The sequence below is a fragment of the Coloeus monedula genome (genome assembly GCF_965178545.1).
Source record: "Coloeus monedula genome assembly, chromosome: 12".
In the NCBI taxonomy this organism is placed as follows: domain Eukaryota; kingdom Metazoa; phylum Chordata; class Aves; order Passeriformes; family Corvidae; genus Coloeus; species Coloeus monedula.
The window spans coordinates 11,307,047-11,329,701 of record NC_138792.1 but is presented as its reverse complement, the minus strand read 5'-3'; the positions used below and the strand labels follow the sequence as shown (position 1 = coordinate 11,329,701).

Sequence of the window (22,655 nt, the reverse complement as noted above, 5' to 3'; positions counted from 1 at the left end):
ATCCATAGTCCAGGTACTTTATCTGCTGTCATTTCCTGGTCTATACCAGTCTCTAAGAAGTGATTTTTTGTATACTGGTGTTAAGGGATGCAGGTTTTGCTGCAAGTTAGGGACTGAATTTCCAAGCAGCATGTAACAATATCCTGCAATTCTGAGCACTTGATAAACTTCCCCAGGCCAAAGAGTTCAGGAGCCCAGTGCAGTAAGACTCACTCTTCACCAAGTATCACAACCAACCATCTGGCAGAAACTATTTATTAAGAACTGTTAAATACCTGAAACAGAGGTAGTTTAGGAAGTAATTCTGCTCAGTTGTCATTATTCAGATGGCACTGACAGAACCAGGGCAACATACTCATTCTGCCTGCACAATTTATCTGCAAGAGCATCTTCTGACCAACACAAACTGGCTTCTGCCAAGGAGGATGCTGCTGGGGGAGTGGCTCTTCTTTTGACATCGGAAGTAAGTTAAACCCACAAGCATTTCTCTGTCTGCCAATTGCTTTAGCTCTTTTAAAGCATTTATATTTGTGGGGTCTTGAAAGGAAACCAAACTCGTGTTTCATGCCATCAAATTAACAGCCTTCACACTAGCAACAAGATAAAACTTTATTTAATATCTATTCCCTATCTGTCTGTTGGAAGGATTCTGTTGGAAGAGGAGGTCCTTTAGCAGATACTGGACCCATGCTTTGACCAAATCAAACAAAAATCAACTGATTTGGATGTATATGTGTGAATAGCTTAGAACCAAAAGCTTCTGTTTCCCCACAAACATCCAGATCCAAGCACATTGACACTTTAGAAAAGCTCTCAGAAACGGCATTAATGTCTACTTACAGTGAAACAAAGCTTTATAAACACAATAATTAACTTTATTTTCCATACATATATTTTGTTTTCAGCATATTTGTACAGTTACTTCAAGATCTGGAAAATTGTACACACCACTCTTCATGCTGCAACAACCTTAAAGTGCTGGATCAATTTTTGACTTCTGTTGAAGCTCAAAATAGTACTTTCTATGTATTTACAATATACATATATGTGTATGTGTTTGCATCTAGGAAATGACCACATTTTACTAAGATAGCCTAGCAAAAGTGATATTAAATACTTGTCTGCAATCTCAGCATGAAAACATAGCTGTGATCCACCTGCTGGCAGCAGAGAAGCACCACACTGATAAGGGGGTGTACTCATAAAATGCCACCTGAAATAATTCCATTTAACACTGGCAGGGAAATCAAGTATTGCGAGAGCATAGGTACAATACAAGAGACCAAGACATCCAAACCTGAAGCACACAGTCCAACTCAGCAGCATTTAATTACATTCCTAAAAAAAAAGACAACTTGGTCCAAGAGCCCATTTGTACTGTGGAATCACTTTTGTCAGAATCACGTAGAGTGTATCTTTGGTCACTGTGAGGACAAGAAGAATTGAATGTGCAGGTATTTCTCAAACATCAAAACTAACGCTTTGGAAAACTCCCTCCCCTGAATACACAGCTATTGTGAGTTGCTTAAACATCAGTGTTGACTGTTAACTTTGTGTATGTGAATTACTGAAGGGGCTTTTCCCACAACATGGATACAGGGTCAACGCACAAAGAGATTAAATATTGAGGCAGCTTTAGTAAACACTTGCTGCAGAGGACAGAACTTTGTGTGCCCTCAGGAAGCTCTCTGCAGACCTGACAGCTCTTGAGCTGGAAATCAGGGTTTATTGGCTGCAAAAGGCTTTTGCCAAAGATGGACCAAAAAGGTTTCAAGAGCCAGAGGCTTCTTTCACTCCATCAACAGGAACCTGATGGGAATGAAGCAGAACACAACCACAAATTCCTAACTTCGATTTTGGTACAGTTTAGATATGGAATACATATGGAATACAGAATTGCAAAGGTATGGCATTAATAATAAAGGCATCTTCAAACAGGGAAGATGCTCTCATTCCTTTGGAAGTCACTTTCTTCAGTATACATATATTAATTTCTGCTTTATGATCAGCATTCTTCATGCTAGAAATTGTGTGCTCTTACACTGAGACAGCAATACTGAGGAAGTTAAAAGCAGATTAATTCTATCAAACCCAAAAGGTTTTACATCTCCACTTGCATTCAGAGATCACAGCTTTTCAGTGATCCCCTGTTAACCTATGAAAGCTGTCCAAAGGAACTGCAGGAATTGCTGAGCAATCCGTGTTCTCAGTCAGTCTGAGTGCTCTCAAAATACTTTCGAGCCTCACATGGACCAATGCTGTGTAGCTTCTTTTATGTTCAGAATCAAAGCTGAGAGAAACTGCAGCCAGTGAAATTCCAGCCTCCCACCCTCATTTCACAATTGAGCTCAGAACAAAAGGAAAAATGCAGTTCAACGAAATAGCATAGGAGACATTTCCTTCAGCAGACTGTTGACTTTTCTGAGTAGCCAAAGTTCTCCAGACCTGAGCCTTATCTTGGCAAATTAGACACCATGGTAGTGCAAAGCTACTCAACTTATATTAGCAGTCAGCTTCTCCATGTGATATTAAACAAATTAATTAATCAGATGTTCTTCTCATATTATGTCAGGGTATTAGTGAGATCAGGTACTACTTTACATTCAGAAGCAGGAAATTCAGGCTGATTCACAAGAACAGCCATATGCCAAGTTGCCAGTAAAAGTCTATTGAGAGCTGGGTATTCATTTTCCCACTGCATGTACAGTCCTTTTGACACAGCATTCACACTTTTAATTATAGTTTTAGCTTTAGCATTAACCAAGACAAGCTGTAGGCATCTAGAAATCTTCTTATATAAAAAGATTAAATGACAGAAAGCTTTGTAGATGTCTTCTTTACTAAAAATAATCACATTTCCCACAGGGACACACATCAATGGTCCTCAGAACACCTACTTTCTCTAAAGTCATACAGTAGCTTCTGCAACTCATCTTCAGACTCATGGCATGTTATTCTGTCATGAAGTGAATTTAATTTTTTAAAATAAAGAAACCATGAATTAATTTTTTTTTTTAAAGGAGCAGATCAGGGAGACTAGGAAAGGGAAAAGAACAGGGAAGGTGGGCAAGAGAGATGGAATTAAGAGATTATACAGACTGATAGCCAGTACGACTTTTTCTTCTTCCAATGATGTAAGATATAAAGACAAGAATGATAAGGAATCCAAGTGCCACACCCACTGCGATGGGAATAAGAAAGTTCAGGTCAGAATCAGCAATGCATTCTTCAGCTGCAGAAAGAAGGAAAAAAAAAAGCAAGGGAGAATAAATTAGTAAGGGAAATCAAGCATTAGAAACCAAAGCAAGCAAGGAGCAAATTTTTGAGAAATTACATTGTATTAGATACAATAATATATGTAAAGTAAAATCAGTATTGAATAAAGAATTGATGGAAGGATTGATTTCTTTGAACACATTTACTACACACATCCTTTATATTGGTAATATACTTATGATTTGTACATTTATTTGTACATTTAATTTCAGCTTCCTCTAGCAAGCAGAAGATAGATTAGAGAGATGTGAGGACAAACTGGCAGTCTGAGTGTGCATTAGCTGATCACACCTCAGAGTTAGCAGCAAAGCAACAAAAACCCCATACTGATGTATTACTGCCTCACCCAGGGGTCTTCCCAACCCTCGAGCTGCCACCACTCCTCTGGGCTCTAGACATGAATACATAAGGGACAATCCAAGTAACAAAGCAGAAACTTACTAAGAGCTACAAGAGACAGCCAAGATAAACGTGCTGCAGTCACTGCATGGCCTGGAAAACACTGAAAAGACTCTCTTGGGGTGGGTAAATTTATTTTCCATACAAAAGGGAAAAGAGAACTACATAGACCTCACTGAAATCCACATCAGAGGGAAAAATAGAAGAGATAGCTATAATGCTACAGTGGTTTTTAATATACAGGTTGTAAAACACGTGGGGAGCTCCTTGCTGGCGAAAGCACTCATTGGTGATTTGCAACCCATGCTGGGAACTGGTTTCAAAATCGGGGGCAGGGCTTGGCATCATAACCTGTTTGTAAGGAGAGCAGAGCTCCACCTGCCTGTGCCAGCAGAGGTTTGGTAAGGCAGGAGGCCGTGCCTGACTTACATGTGTTTCATAAAGCAGCACTCCTCATAAAACTATTTTGTTTGAGTTTTTAATTAGGACAGAGCATGACACACAGAGTCAATGCTTCCTCAAAAGCTGGCTGCTGTTTTTCATCGAATCAGCATTACTTATGGGAAATGTATTGTCTTGCTTTAGCATATCACAGTCCAGCATACACTTGCCATAGCCCCCTTCCCGAAATACTATACAGAGCCTTTGACTAAGGGCAAGAACAACACGTGGAGGCTCAACAGCTGAAAATACTCAACTCGGATTATCTGAAGGCACCTACTGCGAAGTAGAGCAACACCTGGAAGGGAAAAAAAAAAAACCAAAAAACCAAGAGGAAAAGAATTATGCACCTAATACAGCTATTTCAAAATATTCTGAGAAAATATTTAAACATCTTAAAGAGAGACATGCATTTGATGTTTAGTCATCTTTGTTCACTAAATACCAACATAGACAATTTGCTAGATGCTGGGTAATGGGTCACTAAACACTAACACTAAACATGAATGGATTTGCTAAGGATGAAGGGTGCCCAGCAGGCAGTGACAGAAATTCCCTCTCTTCTTCAAAGGAAGGAGATGGCTGCAGTACACATCACACTATGGCACTGTTACAGGGAATTCCCAGGGCGAAAAAGAGGTTAAGGTTTCATACCAGGAACATTCCATCATTGCTGGCACACATCTAGCCAGGTATGGCTACTGTACAGTGGTTAGAAGCTTCAGAGAGATGTCTTCAAGTGCAGAGTTGGTAACTACAGCCCAACACACAGACTCTGCATTCGGGCCAGCAGGAACAGCTTTTTCAACTGACGTGGCTGAATGTGTCTCCATTGAAAATAGTCAGAAATTTTGGCCCAAAACTTTTTTAGCCCCAGTATAAAAGCTGCCTTCCCTTTTAATTTCAATCATTAAATTCAACCAATAGCCCCAAAGTTTGTGTTTTATTAACAATGAATAGAGAACACTGTAGTAAATTTAAAAAAATTAAAAACCAGCCAAACAAAAAACCAAAACAAGGAACAAATGAACAAACAAAATGCCCCTTCCAAAACCCAAATCCCATCATTCACTGGCTAGAAATGCTTCTTTTGAGGACTACAGCATGACATCTTTAACCTAAAATATCAGAAATCTTGTTATTTTATAATACAATAGTTAGTAAACTGTGTATAAGGCACTAAACCAACCACACTCTATAATAGGTTATACACATTAATATTCCACATCCACAGGTGTTAAATACATCCACATTTTAAATGCTGTTTCCACAGACCAGAACAAAACCAGCTACGTAACAGAATCTCAGATATAGGCTGATTAGAGTTCACCTTACTCACTGAGTTTATTTTCTTCAAAAAAAGACAATACAAGACACCTGTTTTCAAATCAGTTAAAAAATGTGAACAAGTTTCCTTAAGAAATAGAACAATCTTTATTTTTTAGAGCACAGGTTGAACAGATAGACAGTTCCCTATGGAGCAATACATACAGGAAAACTAGTGGTTTTATAACAACAGAAGTCAGGTGAAACTGATGTTTTTTGAACCAGTTACCTGCACATCAGTGTAGGAGTACTTAAAACTCAGAGCCAATATACTTACAGGTTTTTGCAATGGTATTTCTAGTGTTGATTTTAGAAAGCAGTTTGCATGAGTCTTCTATATTGTCACTTGGAAACTGTGCACCGTTCAAAAATTTGCAAGGTCAGAAGAATAGTGTGATGATTACTCTTTAACAGAAATGCATGTTTAACTGGTGCCACTGAACATCACTCACAAAAAAAAAAAAGCTAAAAAAAATCTATATGAACTTCTGCATTTGAGGATATATTAATATGAAAGATCCATTTTTAAAATTAAAATGGTAAGTCTTGAAGCTTGTTTCATGATTAAACTTATAGCAGTTCCCCACTTTCATTAAAATGCATTTCAGTAACTGATGCAAAATTCAAGCTGTAGACTACAAGCTATAGTAAGCATTATCCACCCATACGTGCTTCCTTCACTAGTGTCAAGAGTCAACTGTCTTTAAAAAAAAAAAATAACCAAACCCAAACCATTATTGAAAGAAGTGTATTTTATGATTTGTATACAAACATGCCACAGACATCTCTATAACCCTAGAGAACACTAATAAAACACTAGAGCAGCTTTGATGCAGGCTAAACTCATTCTAAAGGGGGAAACAATGTTATGTTCATTAAATAACCAGTTTAGGCAGCTCATGTTATGACATATGCAAAAAAGCCACACTTATCTAAAAGACTTGTTTTTTTTCCATGCAGTAAGAATATGTATTACAGCACAAGGAGCCCAGAGAAAAGTTGTGCATCAAGGGTTAGTCTCTACAGAGCTGCAGTTTAAGAACAGTCCAGTTGCACTGCACTTTTTTAACCTAGTTATTCTTTCCATACAGCAAGGAAAAACAGGTGTTGTGGGTCTATCTCAGACTTGTTTGGCTTTTGCATTCTTAACATTAATAAATGCTACACTGCAAACAATCCAACACAAAGTACATTAAACATTCAGAGTGCCAATGGCGGGCAATTATAATGTGAATTTTGACTGGCAGTGAACTATTCAAGATGAAGATTTAAAAACAGCTCAAGCTGCAACAACAGATACTGGCTCATTAAAAGAAAGCATCTTTAAACAATGGTCATTCAAAGCAACAAGACAGACCAGTTCTGTGCAGAGTATGGTATGAAGTTAAGTGCACTTTAAAGTTCTGGAATATTTAGGAAGGTTATTCCCTTTAAATAGATGCCAGCAAAAAAAGCTTGCATTAATTTAGCAGAAGTCTGCCTTAGGTATTTTAGATGATTGCCAAGGTATAATAAAGAATAAAGAATTCAGTGCCTAACAGGTTTTTTTTGAAACCATCTGGAAATGGCACTGAAGTCTTCCCATATATTCACCATTTGGCAAGTTACTTTTGTTTGTACAGTCATGGTATAGGAATGATTCCTGAAATTACACCAAGGCAGGAGTAAATTACTCAAATCCTAACAAAGGCAAGTAAGTTACTGCTGCCACTTCAAGAGATCACAATCACCAGCCTGAAGTTCAATCCTATGGAAAACGAAGCTGCTATTGGGCATTAGACAATCCTTGTTAAATACTATACAAGTCAACAGAGTGACTAATGCTCCAGTTTAACCCACAATTACAACAACAACTAAGAAACGCAGAGAGAAGCAAGTACAAATTCTATGTTGTTCTGGGAGATGCCCAATGCACATCAGTTCAGAATGTGTTTCTGTTTCAGGCTACTATTTGTAAAAGGCAGAAATATCCCAAACGCTTTAGGATTTTTTGCAAGATAAAATCCTTAGTCTAGCAATTCATCCAGTATTTGACATCTTCGAAACAGCTATGAAACCCACATTGTCTTCTTAGGGCAGGAAAACAAAAGTGTAGTTCTGCTTCATCTGAGATAAACATTCTCCCTTTGTTTCTCAACTCCAATTAGCTGTGGCTAGTAATTACTCCTAAGTTTTGGGTCTTTTTTGGACTTCAGAACTTGCACTTGCTTTTTTTAGAGTGAAATCAGAACAGGAATCACACTTAGATTTACAAAGTTTGATATCCAGCATAGCTTTTTCTTCTGCCAATTATGTAAGCAACCACTATAATGGCAATCAAGACAGCAAGTGCAGCACCAACTACAATTGGGATTAGAATGCTGTCATCATCCAGCGAACACTCCTGGGCTGTAGATGAGAAAAAGGTTGCAATAAGGAATAAATAAAGACAGAATACTTGCCAAGCGTGGTATAAAAATCTGTTTTCCTTAATATGAAGGTGTTAAAAAAATCAAGTATTATTCAAACTAAGAGAGAAAGAACTGCAGAGGTCTCATCGATACATTTAGCATATTTAAGCACTTTAATCATGTGGTGTGTTCGATAACCTATAGCAAGCTAAGGGTGTTCGAGTTTGCCTTTGCACAAGATCTGCACTAGGCAAGGGAACAGCCATTCTTCTACATTCAAGAACCAGGCTTATCTGTTTCATACTAAAAGGCAAGTCTGGTTGGTGCCTTCACTCATTAAGGATAAAAACTGACCTAGATTTGGTGTCAAGAATCTAAGCAGAATGAAGACATGTTACACAGATAAAATAACTATATTTAAAAGAAAGCTAGCTGCAACTTTAACTACAGAGTGAAATGGGTCCCTAACTCTTCTGAGCCTGTTTACCCTACACACATCTGGAGAGTTATTTTACTTCTGTCTAAAAGCAGAACTCTTCAATCTATGCATCTACACATCAGTCTAGTCCACTAAGACTGTGCTGCAAGTATTATCATTAAGCACAATGACCAGTTTGCACTAAATATTAAGAGGTAATTTGAAACATTTCAGTTTTCTCCAGACAAGATCAAGATAATGCAGCAAACAAACATTTTAGGATCTCTTTTTAGTTCTGGATATTCAAGACTGCCTCTGAAGGAAGCTCTAACAGTTCATTCTTTCTCAACACTCCTATTCCTCAGACTGACAGGTAAAAAGAAACAAAACACCTAACAGTATTCCCGAAGTTCACTTCTGCAAAAGTTCTGTACAATTTTCTTACATATCTGAGCTACAAAAAGCTGTATGTCAAGATGTTGTCAGGTAACTTCTAACCTATTCTGCATGGCAATACTTAAGTCCCCCTTCAGCGTCTCTAGTTCATTGAAGTTTTGTGAAGGAGAACCACACACTTAGTAGACATTTTTTAAGTGAGAACAAATCTTTGCTTGAACTTGAATGTCAGTCTCAGAGCTTCTCTTCATTCCATGTATATATAAACATATTTTTAAAAATTGGAAAAAGAGCTTCTGAGATAAAGTGCTTGTACCTAATGCTGGTGCTTTTTAGCAAGTAAGAATTTTGTAAGCATTAAAAACAAAAACATAACTCTTACCTGTAGCAAACTTATTTGACTCCACAAGGAATGGCTGAATCCATAGATTAAAAGTATGTACTTGAACATCTTCATTAATCTGAAGAGTTTGCTCTTTTCGGCACATGTAAGAGCTACCAAGGAAAGCATCCCACTTGCTGAAATTGCTGTTATCTGCACTTGAAATGACTAAACGAAGAGGGGGAAAGAAGAAAGGGAATTTGCATGTTCACTTAAAATGCAAGACAGTTCCTAATACAGTAAGACTGAGAAGCTGAATCTAGAGGGGCCAACACTTCAACACTGACTAGTCTGAAAAACAAAGGAGTACAAAGTGGGATTGATCTGCTTAATCAGAAATCAGAGACTGAAGTTATTAGAGTACTTTGCAATAACCTCTCTTGCATACGTACATGACATCAGGCTTTCCTTGTACCTCCACTCATCTCAGTGTTGCAGAGCTGCAAGTGTTTTAGCTTTAGTGCTCTTTAATTGCTGTAGCTATGACAAGCAATTAAAAAAAAAAAAGAAAACATATGTTTGTTGGGAAAAAAAGTATGCTTTAGTTTCTGACGGACTGGTCTCTTTTCCCAGTAAGAGTTAAGTACAAGTGTTTGATTGAAGATGCTGCTGTTATCTTTCAACCAAGACAACAGCTAGTTTAGGAAAAAAGCTTCAAAGGTGGTACAATCGTATTTCACACCTCAAAAAATTACATTACTGAAAATAGTTATAAAAAAGCCCTCTTAATTTACAGAGACTCCATCAGCAGAAGTTTCAGGAATCGTGGAGTAGTCCCACACTGCTGTTTAAAGTAACTCGTACAGCCATTTCTGCTCATTATTTTTGTTCATACCAACTTCTAGACATACAGTAGGAGCTACCAGTAAGCATGAACAACATTGAAAAAAAAGTCAGATGTATTTGATGCGGACATTGAGTAAAATATTACATTTGTTTAAGGCAGATACTGTTTCTTACCAGAACCATTCAGACGGCTAAGCAGCGTAACATTCACCTCTCTCAGATAAAACTTTTGTACACTTGCACTTGTATTTTTCTGTTCAAGAAACAAGAACCGATTGTCAGTGCACAATTCTGCATTTGTAACTTTAAGGACACATGCTTTACAAAAGCCAACACATTTACCAGTCTTACATTTTCTACAACTTTAACCCAGTTCTCCATTAGTCTTGAGGCACTCAGCTGGCCAGTTCCACCTCCCATATGGGAACAACCTACCACCAGCAAGCAACAGGAGGATTTTACTATGAGCGATCACCATGCAATGCTGTTAAATAAAGACTTAGTTTAAAATAAAAGAAGTTACTTACAACAGCAAATGTGAAACCAATCAGTGTGCTATTTCCATCATTCAGTTTCAGAGTAGCTGTTGTGTTACCACAGGCACCATCTGCGACAGTTGTCTTTGGATTGATGTTGATCAGGAGAGGCTGAAATACAGACAAAGCACATCAAAGACATTCCGCTGCCTTTGGAATACATTGTCTCAGTCAGGAACAGTCTTGGGTTAGAAGAGCTTGTCGTAAACATGACAGCAGGAAGAGCTGAGCTTGGCTGCTATGGAACCAAGGCTGTTTGAGTTATATTTACATACTGGCAATACTGAAGCAAACAAATTGCTTGAGAAGTCTTACTCTTCCCTAACACAACAGGCTACCCTCTGAGGGGAAAGACAGTATCTGCAGGGAACAACAGCCGTAACAGCTAAGAAAGTTCCAGACTTTTAATCATGTTAGAAGTATTCCCCATAACAAATTCTGTTGAATCCACGTAAGATTTTTTTGAAGACAGGTATTATGCGACAAAACTATTCTGATGTCAGAGAGGTGCTACATACGGTACTTAGAAGCAGTTCTGGACAGCTAGCAGTGTACAAAGCAAATACCCTGAATTCAGATTTCACACCAAATAACTACAGCAACTTTTGCTCTTCAAAAGAAAAAAGAAGCACCTTGTCTTGGGAAACATTCAGTTGCAGCCCCACAGTAGCCAGGAAACAAGTTTTATTTCCACTTTTAAGAGAATAGTTTCCTGTGTCTGGATTTTCCACAGGTTTGGGAGCAGTTGTTGGAGCAGGAGCCAAAGTAGTGGTAAATGCAGTAGTTACGTTGGCAATAGTAGGTGGAACAGTAGGTGCAGAAGTAGGTGTATCAGCAGGACATCTAGACTCTGAAAAGACAATTTAATCACCATTTCATTGCTAAAAGTTTATTGAAGTCTTATTACTCAGAGATCAGTTCAATACAGATACCAATTCCTTTGCTGAAATATAGGCTCACTAGGAGTCTGCTAACCACCAAGACAGAAGTACCAAACTTGGCACTGTGGCACAGTATTCCAAACAAAGTACAGCTTCCATTATTCTCAGAAATTGTGTAACGCTCACATTTAAATCCACACTCAGTACAACTTGCCTCTGACACAAGGAGGCAAAACACACAAAGATAATTAAGTTGTTATAGAAGTGTGACATGTATTTGCTGTAGACCAAGCAAGTGACCCTATTATGCTGTATGCAGCAGGATGATGCACTCATCTCTTTTCTGAGCTATGAGATGAGACAACAGGCTATGGACTATTGAAATGCCAACAGCAGAGGCCACCACTGGAAGTGGAAGGCAGTCAGCTAAAACCTGTCAAACTCAAATGATCTACTCAGCAACCGTAGTTCTGAAGTGCTTATTCTTAATACCCCAATTACTGGAATACACACTTGAGTAGACTCCCACCCTGGCACACAAACAATCAACATTACAGCACACTATTAAATCTGTTCTCCTAATCTTTTTTTCCAGGAACAAGGGAAGAAGTACTAGAGGATATTTACATGAATATTATTAAACACAACACATCTTAGAATTGGTGGATTTTTTATTATGGGACTTTGCTCCCTGCACCAAGGTGCAATACAAAAAAGCTCTTTCACAAACAGAAATGCTCACCTTTTTTACTGACTGTGCCATTCTGAACAAAAGCCTGCATAGTAACATTCCAGAAAATCTGCGTTATATTTTCTGCTTCAATAAAGTAGGAATTATGACACACAAAGACAGTGTTCAGTTGAACTGGATGCAAAGGATCCTTCACAAGAACAGTAACTGGTCCTACAAATAAGCACATGTTTTAATGCCTTATGAAGCACAAGAACTTAGAGGTAGTGTTATGTTTTATATAATTCCCTAAGACAAAGACATAATTAACAATCCTAAGCTCTCTTGAATGTTTTCCCTATGTTTCCTAACCGAAAGTGCTAGGTAATGCAGGAGTAACCAAACTTGCAGAACTAGACAAGCCATTAGAAAGGTGAACCCTTTTACTTAAGTTTTTAAGGAGAAAAAAATTCTATTATTAGTAGGCATTAGTACACAGACAGCCTAACACTGTATTGCTTGGCAAGGTAGTGTGCCAAGCAGCGCACACTAAAATTAATCTTCCATGTGCCTGCTGTCTACCAGCACTGATCAAAGCTGTTTATCCTTCCCGTCCTCTTCCACTTACAAGAATTACACATCCAGTGAAGCCATTTGGCCTGCACTGTTACCCAGCCGGCAGGTACAAGGAACAGCAGTTGGCAGCACGTGGTACAGAACTCCCTACATTCATTACTAACTCCTATATTCCTCCTAACTTCGAAAAAACCAAGCGGGGTCAGGTACACGAGGTCTGACACTTCTGGCTGAGACTCCTTTGCAAGTCAGATTCTGCACTGAATGTTACCTTTTCTTTTAGCATCAGGAAATACAGCTGTGTCATTGGTGTTGTAGGTCAGTGTGATGAAGTTTCCCTGGTAAGTTTCATTGTTTTTTGTGATGTTAATGCTCCAAGAATGACCTTCTCCAAACTGCACTGCCACAAGTGCAGCTTGTGTGTCATTGCCACAGACGCTTCCATTGTGTGTCACACTTGATGACAAATTCAGGGTTGCGGTTTTCTAGAAGAAAAGGGTAATTTTAAATGCATTCACATGCAGTTCTTCCCCATAACATTATAAACTTGCTGGAGTCAGCTGAAACCTTGCACAAGATAAGTTGAGATTATTTTAGGTTATTCTAGAAAATTATGATAAAGGCTCCCTGGCACATGCCTGAGAAAGGAGCCATTTCAGATTCAAGTACAAAAGTACAGCTCTAACTTGGCTTAAATCTTAATCATGTTGAGCTGCAATTACATTTACTGCTTGGGCTAAGAACATAACTACACTGATACTGGTTAGACTTGGTGAGTTTTGTGTATGGCATTTAAGTAAGAGCAACAGGGTACTTTCAGTCATTTGTATGACTGGGAACTTATTCTTTATTTTATAAGGACTATATATGAATATTCTTCTCAACTGATTTAGTAAAAAAAAGTAAGAAATCAAACATCCTAGGTAAAAGAGCTTAAACTTTTATCCAAGTCAAAATCCAGTTGTCAGCAAGAGTTACCCCCAAATACGTACATAATCACCGTTGTTTGATTCATATGTTATCAAGAACCTCATCATCCAATCTGCATACAGGCAAGTAGCATTAGAGGCATCCTTTATATCTACTTCCACTGCATAGGACTGGAAAAAACCTGTAAGATATGATTATTAGCTATTAAGATATTGTTTTTCCTTCATTTTCTAGAACAACTTAAGAGGACAGCTCATCACAAAGCAGTAAATTATGTCAGGACCATATTCAATTTACCAGACACTGAAAGAATAGCTAGATTTCTAAAAAGCATCAAAAATAGGAAGCACGCCATGAAATTATCAGAGCTGGCAAAGATTGAGAGAATGTTTTATAGTCTGTTTACCTGACATAGACTAATAACCTCAAAGCATTGACTGCCCAACACTGGACACTTTTAAGAATTGGCTGGAAAGGGTGCTGGGCCATCTTGTCTAGACTGTGCTTTTGCCAAGAAAGGCTGGACCAGCTGATCTTTAAGGTCCCTTCCAACCTGGAATTCTGACTCTCTGAAATAAGCACCAGCTTTCTGGTGACACACTGTGTAAACCAAAGGGCATGAACAGAGCACTTGAACAATGTGCTGCTTGTAGACCATGGGTCCATGGTTTTATGTGTTGTATCAGTGATTACGACTTAAGCTGACCCCTAAGAGATGGGATCGGCGTGCCTTCACTGTTTCCACGATTCCAAGCTCGAAAGACACTGGTGTTAAATTCCCTTTGCGTATTAAGAAAACTTTTCCCAGCTGTTGTACTCTTAAGGCGGTGAATCCCGGCACAGCCGTTGCCCTGCCCGCGGCCCCACGCCGAGGAGCGCTGACAGAACGGCCTGGCCGGGCCGCGCGGGTGGGCCCGCGGTCTCCACTGCCGGGCCACGGCCCTCGGCTGAAGCACCCCGAGGTTCCCGGCCTCCCCGGCACGGCGCTGCTCCGTCCGCCGGGCCCGCGCGTCGCGGCCCCGCCGCTGTCCCCTCCCCTCCCGTGGGTGGCAGCGCGGGGTGGCGGCAGCAACGGCGCCTCCGCCCCGGGGCCGTCCCCTGAAGACGCCGCGGGGCCGAGGCCGCCCCGGGACCCCCCCGGGACCCGCGGTGCCCGCGCGCCGCGTCACGTGCGGGACGGGGCGAGGGGGAGAGAGCGGCACGAGCCCGCGGGGACATCCGACACCCACTCCCATCCCCCGGGCCCCGGCGCTGCCCCGCTCACCGGAGACGCCGAGCAGCAGCAGCGGCAGGAGGAAGCGGCGGCAGGAGGAAGCGGCGGAGCGGCTTGGGCCCATGGCGGCGGTGCTGCTGCCGCTGCCGGCGGCGGGGACACCGGAGGACGGCGAGCGGGCGCGACAAAAACCTCGCCAGCGGTCATGTGAGGGGCAGGGCGGGGCCGCCCGCGCGCCGCCAATCGCCGCTCAGCGCCGCCGCTCGATCCCATGGAGCGCGGACGGGCCGCTCGTCGCGCGCCGCCTCGGGCGGGCGGGTTTGGTCTGCTCTCGTCCCAGTCCCCGTGCGGCGGCAGCACCGGCAGCGGCGATAGCAGCGGCCTCCGAACCGGGGCTGTGCCGCGGTGGCCTCTGCAGGTGCAGCCTAGCGGCGGCTTGTTCTGGCCCTCGGCAGTGTTAGCGGTTTGCACCGGGGCTGCTCTAGTCTGGGAAGGTATAGCTTAGAAGAGATGCACATCCAGAGAAGTTTAATATAGAGACTTTCACTGAGAAAAAAAAAAAAAAAAAAAAGATATTGCCCGTGTTTGCAATAAATACAAAGGGGGAACAATGGGTTAGTTTGCTCTCAGTGCACCTCCCCTGATACGGCTGTCGGTGCTGTCCGTCCACCCTCCCACCAGGGACGGTCCCGGGTTCTCCGGGGACTGGGCAGAAACCCCTCCAGGCACGGCCTCTGCGGCGGGGGCGAGATTGGCACCAGCACCCGGAGCTGTAATGCGTTTTTTGCTGGTGCTGAAAGGCAGAAAGTGGGGCAGAAAACGGTGGGAGAACACAGGAGCTTGGTGCAAATGAGGGAGAAAAGAGCCTGCGGTGTGAAGCGGGGAGAAGACAGGTGGACAAAAAACTTGGTGGATTTGGGTCTGAAAGGAGGTATAAAATGTGATGGATGCTGGATTGCACCCTGGACACTGTTGACTAGGGGGGAAAAATCCCAGAAACCCCACACCCAAACAAAACAAGTCAGAAAGGGTGGCTTGGCAGAGAAAGGGGAAATGTGGAAGAAGACACTGAGGCTGGAAGACAGCAAGGAAAACGGCCTGAAGAAACAGGAGCTATGCACTCTGCAAGGAAGGGCCTTCTGGAATGACATATTCCAGTTTCTGATGCTGTGGGAGAACTGAGGATTTTGAATGATCAGGCTCTAAGAGACATCCCCATGCATGGAGGAAGAAAATGAAGTCTGAAGAAGACAATAAAACACCTTGACCTGATATTTTGGATAGATGGTGTTGATAGAAAAGTAGTAATGCAGTCTTGAAGAAGTGCAATTTGTTATCAAAGGGCAGTTAATTTCTCTCAGTTGTGTGCTTGCAATCCTGTACTTTCCCATCGAAAGTTTGGTTTTGTGACCAAAACCAAAACAGCCATGTCAGGGCCACCACGGAAACTGGGGCATCAAACAAATGAGAGTCCCACACGAGGGCTTTTGTGGTAAGATGAGTTCACGGCTTCTTTGCATTTCTTTTTGTGCTTAATAACCACACCTAGAAGCCACTCACCATGCATGTTACATATCAGCACAGCCTTTATCTAAACCTGGTTGCATGTGACTCTCAAAATTAATGTAATTTCAAAACACTTAGAGTAAATTTATATTTATCCTTTGGGCTTAATTATAAAAAAAAAATATTTAAAGAAATAAACTTGATATTTAATAACTGACTTGCTGTAGGCTGTGGGAAATGTCAGTAAAAGCTGCACTGACGAAACCACGAATTCTGAAAGCCACGAGTCTTTCTCAGCTCCACCACAAAGAATGGGGCTAGGGAGAGTCCTTCTCTGGGGCTTTTGTATTTCCTTAGGCTTCACTGCTTTAGTGCAAAGTCCTGTTCTTAAAAAGCAATCTTACAAGGAGTTAGGAGCAATTATATTAGAAGGATTTGACTATTAGGAAGCAGACATTGAATTAAGCTTTAATTAATTGGAAGAGGAGAAAATTATTGGTCTTTTCAGGTAGTTCATGCAGTGGAATGGCACCTTTTGTATCTGCTGGAATATTTACTTCCGGATTTATGGACAAACATTGGTACACTCCCTTGTTCTGAGTGAAGAATCCTGAATATCTGGATCTCTTGCTTGCACATAGGAAATGGGCTCTGAACCAAGTGGATGTTCTGCAGACATAACGGGAAGACTGATTAACTTGCTTCCTTTATGCCAATTTAGTGAAGCTTGAAATGAAATCTAATGGTAGCAATCATAACAAGCAAATCCTTTTCTGTTTAATAACACAAGAAAAATAGCAACCGGTGTGGGATTAAAAGAACGGTATAGTTTATATCATTTGGCAGAATGGAAAATATCCTGCTTTGCACCAGAAATATCATCATTAATACCAGAAGACCGATTATTCTTTCTCTGTTTGCATCTGGTTACTTCACCCTCCCTGTACTTCATCCTTGCCCTTCATCCCTGCCATATAATAACCTGTCACAGGCATGTGGTGCTGTTATGTCCTTTTACACAATCTCAGTGGACTGAGCTGGTGGTTTATTGTTATTGTCACACAGCCACAGAGGGACTGATGCACCTGCAGGTGCAGGAAGCGATGGGACAACCACAAAGGCTGCCCAAGGGGTTTCTGCCCTTGCATGGAATCCTTGGGGAGACCAAAGGATCAAATTCCATCTCTAAGGAGTTGATACAAACACCTCGTGTTCATGTACAGGAAGAGGTTTGTCCAACAAAGCTCATACGCTCCAGCCACCTGGATGTGATAAAAGGTTGTTAAAAGCAATGTACTCTTGCGTTTTCACAGAGTGATATTCTCCTCTTGCCTAGCCAACTGACAGAAGCTTGATTTTGGCACTGTTCTCCCTAAACAGAGAATTTTTCGGCAGTTCCCAAAGCCTATCTCTTTGTAGCTCTGGAGGGAGCAGAATGAAGCTCTGTTCCTCTCATGTTTAACAAATCCTTCAGGTGTCCTCAGAAAAAGGTTTAGTAGTTGGGGTCAGATGTTGTCTGATTCCTCTTTAATCCCATAAGTTATTATATTCAGTACTTGTAGGATTCAACCTCTAACAAATATCCACTGCATATTATTTATCATGAGTAATTTCTTTATTGATTGTGGCAGTCTTAACAATAAAATTTATGTGATAGTTGGACTTCAGTAACATAAGCTCAAACTCACATTTTCAGCTGTTTTCCTTTAATGAGAGAAGAGTGAATGATTGTTACTATAATGCAGAGAAAATGCCTTACCCTCTTGCTAAGTAGAGAGAAATGATTTTGCAGTTGGCATGATTTTGGGAGCCACTGATGGATGGCAAGCTGATCCCAGTTTTCTAAGACATTCACATTCCTTATGTTTATTTCTGGATGTGAGAAGGAGGACTGTAATGTTTCTGTACAGCATTACAGTTTTACTGCATGTTATACTGTCTGACATCAGTTGTTTTAAGAAGGTATTGACATGTACTGAGAGCAAATATGCAAAACCTTATAATTTATTTTTAAAGCTTTAGTTCATTAAGGAATATAATTTCATGCCTAATTTCATTTGCATAATATGCTTAATCCTTCATTAATCCTTTAGCAGTTTCAGCAGTTTAGATACTATATCTGCAATCAAACTTTTCTTAGCCCTGGGACTTGCCAAAATTGATGGATGTGTGTGGTCAGAAGCAAAGTGTCCACTCTTTACTGAAGCACTGAGTAACTTAATGTTTCTGATTCCTGGTGCAGAAGAGTAGAGGTTGTGATAAAAAGAAGAAAGAGATAATCCCTAGGACATGCAGTAATCGTGACTTTATTCTCATGTATTTTTATTTATTCGTTTAGATGTCTCTAAACAAAAGGGCAATTCGTGTATTTTTTCCAGGGAAAATATTATGGCAGAATCGATTAGTCCTTCCCAGGAGGCAGAGGAAAGATTTGGTTCCATTTCATGTGGAAGGGGTAGAAAGAGGAATGTATTAATGCTGGCCAGAGAGGTCCCAGATTCACCTGGCAGAGGGGGATGAACCACAGGGACCTTCTTGGGACTGTGCCAGCATCTGAGAGTTACAGCTATTCACGAGTTTTCCTTCTCACGCAGCCCCAGTTTGTAGGCTGTGGACTGAGGATTTGGCATCCGGACACCGCAATGAAGACCACGGACTGTCCAGCGCAGAGTGACATCTGCAGTGCCTCAGCGGCGTGTGCGAGCCTGCTCGGTGGCACGGCAGGGCGGCCTCCCGGAAGCTCTGCGCTGATAGCTCCGAAAAAACACTTCTTATCTCGTCCCTGCGAGGGCTCCGAGCAGATGGCAGCGTTTCTGAGCTGTCGGGTTTCTGGGGGAGGTGGTGGTAGGAAACCAAACCAATAAACGCTGCTGCGAGAAACTGCTGAGTCAAGACTGGGAAATCACGTGAAAAGCCAAAAAAAGAAGGCTTGGTGGGGAGGTGAAGGGATCAGAGAGCAGGTTGCAGCAGGGAGTTGCGAAACTTCCTGTAAAACCGTTCGTGTCGTGACACAGCTGGAAAAACACATTCGCAGCGCAGGCGGCCGGAGCAGAGGCAGCGGCGTTTCATCACAGCCTGTTATACAAACACAGCTCGCACACAGCTCGGGTGAATCGTGTGCTGGAGGCTCGGGGGTGAAAGCAAAGCAGGGGCTGGGCCTCGACACGGTGCTGGGGCAGCAGCTGCCCCTTTGCTGTCTCACTGCTGCCCCTCGGTGCTGCTGGCTGCAGGGTGAGGCGTGCCGGTGGTGTTGGGATGCCCCGTGGTGCTCAGAAGCATTTCCAGCTGCTGCTGGATGTGGTGTGTGCTACAGTACTCAGCAGCTGGGTTAACATGTGGCAGCAGATGAGATTTATGCATTTTGTGCGTCAGACCAACTGCTTCTAGATGTAGCTCTGTTTAACGTGAAAAGAACTTGTTTGACTGACAACATGTTCTTTGGGCTTGTTACAGCAAAGTAGAGAAGTGTCAATACTCTCGCTTTTGTGGTTTGATTGACATACAGTGCTAACTTGCTAGAGATACATCTGTCAGCTTCAGAGCAGAAATTATTGCGTGAAAATGGCTCTGCACAGGAGGCACCTCCCACTTCCATCTCTTATGAAAGATGTGTTGGCTGTAACATTTTCTGAGAGATTTCAGCAGGAAAAGAAGTTACCATCTAAAATACAGGGCTTGGAGGGAAACTGGGTATTTTACAGTCATTTTCATAACTGGATATTTTAACTTCAGAACTTCAGTGCTTCAGGATCCCTTGTGCCCTAGAATAACATTGCATCCCTTTTACAGAGAACATAATGATATTTGTAGTTAGTCTATAGTTTCCAGCTCTGACAGAGATCAGAAACCAGGTCTGGCAAACACCAGACTAATGCCTGTTCAGTGCATTGTCCTGAAACAGAGCTCTTTGGGGGAATGATCTCTTTCCAGTTTGAGGTTGTGTGTTTGCTTCATGCTTTTGGAGCTAGGATTTGAAGCAGCAACTGCTGCTGTAGGAGTAAAAAGGGAGAAACTGAAGAGATATACACACGGTGTCAGTTCTGCAAGTGACAGAATCACCGCCCTGTGGTTGCAGAACCAGTTCTGACCTAGTCCCCAGCCACATCCTACAAACAAGCTCTACCTGTGCAGTGACAAGGTTTCAGCTCACCTCTGCAGAGGCTGTGTTTTGTAATTTTTGTTCCTATCTCATGCCTGAAAGCTGCACCTTCTCCCCAGCATGCACGTGGCAGAACTTGGCCTGTGCAGTGCCCTGCCCAGCCTTCACCGAAAATTAATAAAGCAGCTTTGCCTTGAGTCTCAAACTAGCACCAGCTGAAGGACTTGGTGGATATAATTAAGGGCCTGCTTTTGACAAAGGTATCTGTTTTTGGCCATGGTAATGAATTTTTTTCAGCTATACCTCAAGCTTCAGAGACTACACAAGGGTAAAACAGAACAGGCACTGTGATAATTTCATAGGAAGTTCAGTCCAGAAGGGGAAAATAAAGCTATATATTAAGTGAACATGTTGCTAATAATCCAGCACTGGTATTTCACACTGTATTAAAGCTACTTACTGCTCCAAATAGTTACAAGCAATCTATTCCATATAATTTCAGATGCAATTTACTTGCATGCTAGCCCCTCTCTGCAAAGTCATAGTGACTAAGCTTTGCAAAGAAGCATAGGAGCCCCTGAGCCCTGCAATGGCCTGAGCAGTGACCCTCTGCATTCCTTAATTGCATAACACATCTAAATGCTGGATCTACTGGAAAGCAGTTACTGCAACTTCCTTGTTACTGCAAATATCATTAGATGGAACAGAATCTATAGACTTACTTTTTTGAAAAGACAAAGTTTCATAGCAAGTTATGATTCTCAGGCATTTTAACACAGAAGTACCTGGTGACATCCCTGTTTTCCTCCAGCTCTAAAATAGAGGTGTTGCAAGCTGACAACTGATTGTTTTAAGGAGTAAGATAAAGAACTATCAACACTTGTAGAGAGAATTAGGTTAACTGTATTCTCCTGTCTGAATAGTCTTGTTAGGCTGCAAGAGCTGACCAAACTTTTGATGTAACAAATATAACAATGCTGGTAACAAAAGAACTCTTGGAATTCAGCAGATACAAGCAGAAGGGAGATGATAAGGATCAAGGAGACAATTCCAAGAGAAGAAGTAACATCAGAAGGCAGCCAGCCCAGCAACAGTGCAACCCAGCAAGAAATCAAGAGTCCACCAAACAGAATTTATGATTGACTTGGATTGGGTGATGAGTGTCAGGGGTATAACTGAGAGGTGTGAATTGGGGTAGGGGTTCCTCTCCAGAGGCACCAGTTTGAGCTGTAACCAAAGAACTAAAAAAAGACTAATTGGAAACATTCACTTGGACTTGGCATTCTTAGTGGGGTCCTAGGGTCAGATACAGTTACTGTGGCTGGTCTGTGTAAATCTCTAGCAATCTATAAAAATTTAGTATTTGCTGGATGCGAGCTACTTTTTTTTCAGCTTAAGGGGTTTATTTGCAGTGCTGCAACATCCTACTGATTTTAGAAAATTCACTTTCAAAGTTAATTTTTTTTTCATTTATATCCTAATGCTAATTTTCCATAAGCAGCAACAAGACAAGCTTGACAATGGGGCACTTGAAAGGTGACCTTGTACCAGGAAACAATTACTTAACCAGAAGAAAAACCTGCTCCTTTGTAGGTTAACCAACATGCATTGTTTCTCTTCCCAGTTAACTCCATGTATTACAAGATACCCTTTGCACAAAGTTCAATGTCTCTCAACCACTCCAGTAAGTTTTGAGGTGTTCATTGTTTAAATGCCACAGTATGTCTGCCAGCCCTGGCATCTTTAAGGGAGAAAAAAAAAAAGGCAGATCCAAAGCTACCATCTTAAATTTGATTTGTCATCAGTTTTTCTCAATCAGGAGAAAGTACAGCGGCATATATTACACTTCACACAGAAAAAGGAATGAAAGAATTTACTGCTGGTTTTTTTCTCAGAGTAGACAGATAATCTATCAGTCTCCAAACAGTCATCTGTTTCTGTAGTACTTTTTTTTTTTTTTTTTTGGTGAAGAATGTAGGAAATATTCTCTTTAAGGAGAAAGTCTCAGTGGAAAAACCATTCCACGCATTTAGATGCCTCCAAGCTGTAAGACAGGAAGGCAGCACCTGAGCAGGATTCGTGGCAGACGCTTACCAGACCTGTCTAAGCCCACCTGCCCCAGGACTGTTGTGTGGTTCCAGCAGTGCAGGGTCAGCCCCGCTGCAGCCCATGCAAGCCTTCCACGGAGCAGTTCACAGGATCAGCATGTGCTCTGCTACAGCTATCCCAGTTTCCAGAATTCAAAAAGAAAATTCAAAACACTCCATCTCCCCCCTCCACCAAGTCCTCAGTGTTCCTGCACTGGAAAGGGCCAGGCTGGACAGAGTCCTTCTGCTCAGATTTAATCCAGCAGTTCAGCATGAGGAAGAAAAATCAAGAAACGGCCAGTTGGCCATTCTTAATAAGAGAAGCAAATTCCCTGTCCAGCTC

General features: G+C 41.5%; 1 protein-coding gene across 1 annotated transcript; it reads right to left on the bottom strand.

The window, feature by feature from the left end:
• Positions 1–853: 853 nt before the first annotated feature.
• LAMP2 (lysosomal associated membrane protein 2) lies at positions 854–14,827 on the bottom strand (the record flags this gene model as incomplete). The annotated part of the gene is given in 10 exon segments (XM_082289553.1): positions 854–3,232; positions 9,029–9,196; positions 9,989–10,067; positions 10,342–10,461; positions 10,983–11,200; positions 11,974–12,135; positions 12,749–12,962; positions 13,470–13,588; positions 14,672–14,785; positions 14,788–14,827. Coding segments are annotated over 10 exon segments (1,377 nt in total). The 3' UTR covers positions 854–3,089.
• Between the last annotated feature and the right edge of the window lie 7,828 nt (positions 14,828–22,655).